Source organism: Populus trichocarpa, chromosome 10 (genome assembly GCF_000002775.5).
Source record: "Populus trichocarpa isolate Nisqually-1 chromosome 10, P.trichocarpa_v4.1, whole genome shotgun sequence".
NCBI lineage: Eukaryota > Viridiplantae > Streptophyta > Magnoliopsida > Malpighiales > Salicaceae > Populus > Populus trichocarpa.
This window is the reverse complement of record NC_037294.2, coordinates 17,364,313-17,373,575: the sequence shown is the minus strand read 5'-3', so window position 1 is coordinate 17,373,575 and position 9,263 is coordinate 17,364,313. Positions and strand designations below refer to the sequence as shown.

The following is a 9,263-nucleotide window of genomic DNA, read 5'->3' as shown; positions in this document are numbered from 1 at the left end:
ATTTTTATATACAAATGTAAAATTACCCAAAAAAAAATCATTCAAAACAAGCAAACAAAAAGAAAATCATTTTTCAATTTAAGATGCTGATTGTTCTTTAAAATTCTCCAAGTTTTTGTTTTAAAACGTTTAGCAATCAACAACACTACTGAAGACAAAATCCCAGTGCAAGTCTCGTTGACAGGCATAGAAGACATCATTCTCATGTGAGCAAGAACAAAAGGGAGAAAAGTTTCAAATTCCATTTTATTTTCTTCGGATTCTAAACAAACAAAATGCAAGGGAGAGAACATGGAAACTATTAAGAAACCTTACAAGAACAGTTTCATAGCTCACTGAGGCATTTCATCGAACAAATGGGAGGGGCAGCAGATATACGTGGATGCCACCTCTCTACAACGTTTTAACCAGACAAGTGGAAACAGGAAAGGAAGGAATTTAGTACGGGTTTGATAATACTCACGGAAATTATCATCTTGCTGTCCCTGATGGTTGACAAAGGGAGAGCAGAACGTCTCTAAAAACGCGAAGATTAGAAATCAAGGAATTTGTGATAATTTTATTTCCCACAACCTGATTTGAGATTTGAACTAATCCTCATGACTAAAAAGGGAGTATACCTTTAACCATCCGGCAACACCCTCAAATCATATTATTGTTAATATTCTTAAATCCATTGTTACTCCTGAAAGGAATCAGGCCGGTAATGACCACTAGCTCATTCTATTTACTTAATCACAATAACAGTAGGCATATAACTCAATTAACCAGATCAAATGATCCACAATCTTGGCCATGATTTTGTTCCTTCTAGCTAGCTCGCTTCGGCTTGTGTTCTGGCTGATGAGTGTATTCGAAATCGATATGAACGAAAGCTCGTTCGACTTCAGAAAGTTGTTCAAGCTTCTCTTGAAGTGTCTCTCCAATGTTATGCGCGTGACCAAGGGACATGTCCTCTGGCAGGACAATATCAGCTTCCACGAAGTAATGGCTACCAAATGTGTATGCCCTAACGGTATCGATTTGCTTAATCTCTTCATGATGATTCCAGATTAGATACGTCAGTTTTGCTAAATATTCTGGTGGGGCTGTCCTCCCGATCAACGACCAAACGTTCTCCATCACTGTGCTTGCCCAATTGCTTATTGTGTATAGAGCTATCTGCATTATAATTAATTATGGTTAAATCAGTAAGCTACTAGCTGGATAACAAATTGATTAACTCGGTGTCAACGCCAATGACTCACAAGTATAGCTCCGATAGGATCGAGCCACCAGAAGAATTTGATAGCCAATACAGCTGAGGCTAGACCAGTACAATTAGTAATGACATCGAATAAATGATCTTGAGCATATGCCCTGACAATTTCATTTTCGAATCGGCGACAGTATACCATGAGTACAAATTTTACTATTGTAGCTGAAACCATGATACCAATCATCCATTTTAGTTTGGTAGGATCCCTGTCTGGTTGAGCCTGCGTAGAGTAGATACCAAGTTTAGCATATGCATATGACCGATCTGGCTAGGGCCTAAATAACTCGTTGATCTTATGTGCCGTCTGTTGAACCACGAAATAATCAGCACTCGTGTTGCATACCTTTGTAATAAGTTCTCTTCCTGATTCAAACAATATTTGTAGTCCAAGAGTTGCCATTACTGATGCAAAAACTACTATCCCCTGTAAACAGTTTGATTAGTGGATGGTCGAACCAATGCTTATTATGGGCTTACATAAAGACCTAACGAAAATCTCCCCAACTTTATTTTTCTCCTCGGAAGAAAAGGTTTGATTTCATTTGGCAAGTTAAGGTGTGAAACATGAGTTTTAGTGTCAAAATTGATGGAAAAGAAAGAGAAAACCCACCACAGGTTGCATCCTCTGCTTGCCAATGGGATACTGGTACTGATTCTGTTTCTTCATAGCATGATCAGTAAACCACAGAATGAAACCTGACAAGAGATCCAAGAGAGAGTCCAAGGTTGATGCTATGACAGCCATTGATCTACTCTGAACCGAAGCGTAAACTTTTGCCACGAAAAGCACCAAGTTTGCTACATTGGATGCATATATTGCTATCTTCTCGCTCTTTGCTAGCTGCTTCATTTCATTCTGTATCACCATCATAGGAAGCGGATTGAATTTTGATTAAGATATTTGTTAATTTGAAGCTTTCCAGGCCAGTTGATTTGGATGGTATTATTAGGCATCAAGAAAGTCTACGTTGCACTTCACGTGCTGTTTTCTAGCAGGTGTGAATGATATTGAACAGTTAGGTTAAGCTAGGCAACAAACCTCAGTCAAGCCCTCGGGCAAAATACCCAACTCGGTGAATGAGTCCACTTCATTGAACCCCTCGAGAAGCTCTTCCTGCTTCCTGTAGTATTCTGCAATTTTCCTCTGTCTCCCTGGATGGAGAATAAAAGATTAAATTAAAGCTAGAGATCATCAAACTTGTCAAATATTAATCATGAAACAAATATTCAAGAGCTGTTCCTGTTTCATAGAACCAAAACAATTGATAGCATGACCAAAAGTGAATCGTTACTCATTGTCTTAAAAAAACTTCCTAAGCCAACATCGGAATCTACACGCCTCTCCGGCAGCTGAAATTTATCCATATTAAGACGCCATGATGGCACGCTTGTGACCGAAGCATTCTCGCCAGGTGGGGGAGGTGATAAAAGCTCGGTTCTATAGTCAAACGAATCGATTCGAGGACTCGTAACCATTTTTTTATCGGCGGAAGAGTTTTTGCTTGCAGAGAAGGAAGGATTGTCACTTCTTAAATAGATAGAAACACAAGAAATGAAAGCTGATAAGATGGTACATTTTATAAACATTAAAACATATCAAGCCATCTTAGTTTAAAGGATAAAGACTATGAATCATTATATTTAACAAAGTATCAGCCATGGTGAATATTATTAGTTTAGCGGTAACCACTTTTCATAAATTAAAGAGGTTGTTAAAGTTAATACCGTCACCATTCATGCCTTGTAGTCTGACTTGAATTTATTTAATTTAAGGTTTTACTGGTCAAGTATGAAAGGAATCCTAGCAGGAATATCTTCATTTCATTCGCAGCTCACGGTTTAATTACCACCAATTACAAAAGTATGAGAAGACAAACACAAGATCAAGATTAACACACATAGAACAACCAACCCACTAGCAAAGCTTTGTTATAATAATCAAAACAACTAATCCACTAGCAAAAGGAAGTGATATTTCGTAAACTATATGGTTGTTTAAACAGATAGTCACAGCTGCATAACAGATGAAGAGTTGCCACTAGCATCATGCTCGATGACCGATCTTGAGCATGCTACTATTGAAAGGGATATGCTGGCTTCCCGAAAGCATGCTCAAGATCAGTCATCAAGCATAATGCTTCGTTCCTTTTTTCTGCTTTCTTTTTTCTTGAAGGGGATGGCAATTCAGAGGATCACACGTTACTAAACACTATTAAGCTCGTTAATGAATTGAAAGTTCAATATAAACAAATACAAGTTGCCAAAATCCCAACTTAAATGACAAAACAAATATCCCAGTAAACAAAAGAACAGCTTTCTTCCATCCCTAACACCCCTTGTAAGTCCCCCCCCCCCCCCCCCCCCCCACAGATAAATATCAATCCAAGCTACCAAGTTTCTACACCTCTTCAAGTTTATAGATACTCACTTATCATACGATCAGCATCAGCTTGTTTCATATAATTCCTTCAGTAAGATTCGATTTGTTAATTCCATCGTTAATTGAAGATGTCCTCAGGAAGATCCCAGAAGGTGTTCGTTATGTCTTGAACCATAACAAGGTAGTCTCCATTAAGGGATTTTCTTTCAGAATATTCCTGGACGTTTGGACTTGTGCTCGAGCTGATGAGTGGTATCAAAATCCACATGGACAAAAGCTCTCTCAACTCCAGGAAGTTGTTCTAGCTTCTCTTCAAGTGTCTCTCCAATATCATGCGCTTGATCAAGAGACATGTCCTGTGGCAAGACTATATGAACCTCCACAAAGTACTGACAACCAAATGTGTATGCTCTAACGGTTTCGATGTGCTTAATCTCCATGTGATGGTTCCAGATTAGATACGTCAGCTTAGCTAAAAACTCTGGTGGAGCTGTCCTCCCTATCAATGACCGAACATTATCCACCACTGTCTTTCCCCAATTGCTCATTGTATATAAAGCTATCTGCAATTCAGTTTCAATATATCAGTTGTTCCTATACTATAATAATGTGAAAAGGGGGAGCATATACCAATATTACTGAATAATTCTGAATCATTAGCTAACACTGTCAACTTACAAGGATGGCTCCAATAGGATCAATCCACCAGTAAAACTTGATAGCTAACACTGCTGACCCTAGACCGATTGAATTAGTAATGACATCGAAAAAGTGATCTTGAGCATATGTCCTGACAATTTCATTGTTGAATCTGCGGCAATATACCACGAGCACAAATTTTACCACTGTGACAGAGACCATAATGCCAATCATCCATTTTTCTTTGTTAGGATCTCTTTCTGGTTGAGCCTGCATAAAGTTAATTAAAGATTACTTTAAATGCTTTCTGATAATATAGCAGTTGTAGCGTAGATTAATGAATGTTGCATCTACCCTTGTAACAAGTTCTCTTCCTGACTCGAACAATATCTGTAATCCAAGAGTTGCCATTACTGATGCAAAAATAACTATTCCCTGAAAAAAAAAAGAACCTTGGATCAGTGAAAAAGCACAATATATATATAAGAAGGCTTAAACAATTGATAACCTTAAATACGCAATTGTGATTGATACACTCTCATTGGACTTGGTTACTATTGTGTACCACACTTGTACCTTCTTCAATGACCTAAAGGTCATATTTCATTAAAGCCACTCGAGGCAAAAAGGCAGCAAAGGAAGCATTGCATAATTTTGAGTGTTTCTGCTAAACGATGCACCAATGCTGGAGTGTTTTATGGACAATTGTTTCCAGGGACGTTGATCTAGTAACGAAGACTTAAAGTTGAGGTTTTGAGGATTCGAATGCCTGATTTCGAATCACCCACTTTCAAGGCACTGAAAAACAATGAACAGGAAGGGCATAGACAGCTTTTATTTCAAGATCAGCTGAGGGAATAAGGCCTACCACAGGTTGCATTCTTTGCTTGCCAATAGGATATCGATATTGATTTGGTTTTTTCATAGCGTAAGCAGTAAACCACAGAATAAATCCTGACAATAGATCCAAAAGGGAGTCCAAAGTTGAAGCTATCACTGCCAATGATCTGCTCTCAAAAGAAGCATACACTTTAGCCAAGAAAAGCACCAAGTTGGCTATATTTGATGCATATATTGCCACTCTCTCATTCCTTGCAAGTTGTTTCATTTCATCCTGAACAAAAAAAAAAAGTTTTAAGCATAAAAAAAAAACATGATAGAGAGAAATCTTCATGAGAGTCAATTGGGAACAAATTAAAATGAGTGAAACGGAACCAAGTTACGATAAGATTATGGTCTCAAAATAGTTATGACTTGGGACAAATTGTGGTTCCGCTCCTATAAGCACTCGTATTTGATTTGAGGGATTGAAAATCAAGAAGGAAAAAAGAGAAGGAAAGGAAAGGAAAAGGACAAAAACAACAAACCTCCGTTAAGCTTCCTGGCGAAATGCCCAATTCAACGAATGATTCCACTTCATTGAATCCCTCGAGAAGCTTTTCCTGCCATCTGTAGTACTCTGAAATTTTCTTGTGTCTCCCTGCCAGAGAGGAGGAAAAAGAAATCCTTAAATTCATAAGCAACTAGTGTTTTAAGCATGTAATTGATGACATTAATCCTTAAATTCATAAGCAACTAGTGTTTTAAGCATGTAATCGATGACATTAAAAATCAATCGAAAGCTCACTCGGTGTCTTAAGAAAATATCCAAAGCCAGAATGAGAATCCATCCGTCTCTCTGGCAACCGAAACTTATCAATACTAAGTTGCCAGGACGGCTCCATGGTCATCATGTTCACAGTCTCTCCTGCCACAGCAGGCGATAGAAGATCCGTACGATGGTCTAACGAATCTGCTCGAGGACTGCTCTGTTTGCTCACCATTTTTTAGCCCAGGAATTTGTCTTGAAGTTGTCCAGGGCTTTTAATAAGTTGTGAGTGTTCCAATCAGACTAGGCTCTCTTTATAAACAGCAACAAGTTAAAAGAATCTGCTTTGAAATGAAGCAAGAACTATAACCACTCCTTTTTATAGAACTGTCAAGAGGGTGTCCACAGATTTTGTAAAGGGAAAGCATGGAGAACATGGTTTTCATAACACTAGCTAAAATTGGAGACATTTTCAAAGTAGCACCATCTCGAGCCTTCATTGGAGGCTGGAGCTGACAATTGTATTTGATTCATCATTGTACATCAAGCATGAAAGGAATCTCAAACAACGAATATGTTCCTTTTGTTCATATCATAAACAGAATTCAATTCTTGCTTGGTTAAGTGGCTTTTCAGCATCCATTTTCTAAGACTAGCTGATTAGAAGGTTCGCAACAATATTCACGGAATAATGGACTCATCATGAAAGCCAGTATAGCTAAGACTGCCTGAGGTCCTTAGGGTTATTGAGTTGTGGAAGAGAATCTAATCACATACTCCACTTTACCGGTGGAAATTCTGTGGGACGATTGCTTCAACTAATTCTCCTCTGTCGTGTGTACAGATACTTTGCTTTACTTGCGAAAAATAATTTTTTTTTATTTTGATTTGTAATTAAAAATTTGTTTATGAAAAATAATTCATAACAAAAATAAGTTAAAATGACTTTTAATAAGAGTATGTTTAGTAATATAATTTAAATGTAATATAGGTTACAGTTCATAAGTTAAATTTTTCAAATTTCAATCGAAGCAAAAATTTAACTCGGTTTTATTGTAAGCTTTAAAGAAAAAAATATTTATAGCCAAACAAACTTAAAATAAATTAAATTAATTTGTAAAATTTAATTATTTGCACACATAAAAGATTATATTTGGTATCACTTATGCAAATGTTAATTTCCTATCAAAGCAAAATTTGTATTCAATTTTATAATAAATTTTTTGTTTAGGCATATTTGGTACAAATAGCTTCAGACTTGAATCAAAAGTTTGATACAGAATTGAATCAAAACTTTATTCTAGTAAAAAAAATAAAATCTTTAACTTTCAACTTACATATTTTAACTTGTACTACATTCTTTAAAACAAAATCATTTTCAATTTTTTTCATTAAATATGTTTTAAATTTAAAATTATTTTCTTCATATATTATTTATAAAAAAATAACTTTTGAATTATGACTTAGATTTAAAATTCATAATTCATAGGCTCTATTAAAGGACTCATACCCTCTTTGTTTCGTGGAAAATGATTTATTATAAATCATTTTCTAAACTTTTTTATATTTGTTTATCATTAGAAAAATTATTCAATGAAAAATATTTTCCTATAAAAAAAAGTTGTGGCTTGGTTTTCATAAGTATCCCTTTTATTTTGGGCGAAAACACTTTCGAGAAGTTGATAAAATTAAAAAATATTTTGTTAATTATTGATTATATTAAATTTGATCATCAATCTTTTGATTGCTATATATTTTGTTTTTATTTTATTTTATTTTTTTCAATTTGTTCCCTTAGAATTTGATTTAATTTGATTTTTATATAAACTTTGGTAATCATTCTTTTAATTGTTATTTGTTTTTCTCTTGTTTTTTTAATTAAAATTTTTTATCTATAAGGTTTTGTTCCTATTTTCTTATTACTATTTATTTTATTTAAAATGATTTATAAAAATGATTTTTTAAAAAAATTTCATTCTCTTTCAACTTTTTTATTGTTAGATTTGATTTTTATTCTTTTGATTTATTTCTATTTTATTTAAAATAATTTATGGAAATAATTTTTTTAATTTCATCTTTTTTAATTTTTTATTTGTCAAATTTAGTTCTTATTTTTTTAATAAATTAAAAAAAATAAAACATTAATAAGTTATTTTTTAATTTATTTTTTATAATATAGTCAAATACTGAAAATTATTTTTAAACTTTTCTTTTCATAATATTATCAAATATAAAAAATTAAATCATGAAATATTTTTTTTAAAAAAAAATCAGCAACCAAACGGGCTTAACTCATTTTTATCTAAAATTGTTTGTAAAGATAAATTAAAAATTAAAATCAAATGTCATTATCAGATGTCTTTCAAAAGTTTTTCTTTCTGCCACAACTTTTATTCTACCCAGGGGCATATTAGTGATATCAGAATAATTAATTCCACAACAGATTCCCATTTTTCCCCTGTCCAAAAACCTTAGCTATCCATGGGCTCTTCTTTTCTTTTCCTTTTTTTTAAAAGCTATCCAAGGGCTCTACAGCTCCTGGAGCTGAAAAAGAAAATGGCACTCCAACTTAACCCTGTAATTATATCCAAATTTTAATTTCATCCAAATACAGTTTTAAATGTCAATTGAATCCTTAAATATTCAGGAAAGAATGTCTACAAAACAGAACGCAAAATTGGGCGGAATCTACCAACAAATATAGATAAAGGGATTCAATTGAAAGTTTTAAACTTCAAGATAAAAAATTATTTAGGGACTCGGGAGAGAATGTGGACTCGAGCGAGAATGCACTAATTTTGAGGGTTGAAATTGCAAAAAAAAAAAAATTATAAATTATTTCAAATAAAACAAGTAATAATAATAAAAAAATAACGAAATATGAAAAACAAATTAAAATATTACTTTGAACATTTGGAGGGTCAGACATTGAAATTGAGGAGGTAAGAGAAAATAAGAAGGGAAAAAGATTGTTATCGCCAAACCAAAAGTCAGCAAGCCAAACGCGCCGTTCAAGGAGGGAGGGGCAACCAAGATGATTCTAATGTCTTCGCGAAGGGCATTGTTTAGCAACTGTAATATGCCTCACGCGCCGTCCTTATACATCAAAGGATTTACACACAATGACACTTTTGTTGCATGCACCAATCACTTTTGTTTTTTTTAATAAAATCTATATTTATTAAAATACAAAATATCCCCTCAATCAACTTGAATATAATTAAAAAAACCAAGATGATAGTACAAAAAAGTCTTTAGACACCAATTTATAAAAAAAATTTGAATCTAAGGATAATTTAGTCAATTTATTTTACTTAAAAAAGTGAATTTTTTTTTAAAAAACCTAGACACTTGTTAAATAAAATTTGCTTTTACAAGTGATTTAATCATTCCATCCT

General features: G+C 34.0%; 2 protein-coding genes across 2 annotated transcripts; both read right to left on the bottom strand.

The window, feature by feature from the left end:
• Positions 1-532: 532 nt before the first annotated feature.
• On the bottom strand, positions 533-2,808 carry LOC18102654 (metal tolerance protein 10). Its single transcript, XM_024610134.2, has 6 exons — positions 2,551-2,808; positions 2,298-2,410; positions 1,869-2,114; positions 1,602-1,682; positions 1,248-1,478; positions 533-1,161 (listed from the first exon to the last, which is right to left on the bottom strand). The coding sequence occupies exons 1-6, from the start codon at positions 2,732-2,734 to the stop codon at positions 811-813; spliced, it is 1,206 nt and encodes a 401-aa protein (XP_024465902.1). The 5' UTR covers positions 2,735-2,808; the 3' UTR covers positions 533-810.
• An 811-nt stretch (positions 2,809-3,619) lies between these two features.
• On the bottom strand, positions 3,620-6,361 carry LOC7481602 (metal tolerance protein 9). Its single transcript, XM_002315036.4, has 6 exons — positions 5,905-6,361; positions 5,645-5,757; positions 5,146-5,391; positions 4,632-4,712; positions 4,317-4,547; positions 3,620-4,201 (listed from the first exon to the last, which is right to left on the bottom strand). Exons 1-6 carry the CDS (start codon positions 6,098-6,100, stop codon positions 3,845-3,847), a joined length of 1,224 nt encoding a protein of 407 aa, XP_002315072.2. The 5' UTR covers positions 6,101-6,361; the 3' UTR covers positions 3,620-3,844.
• Between the last annotated feature and the right edge of the window lie 2,902 nt (positions 6,362-9,263).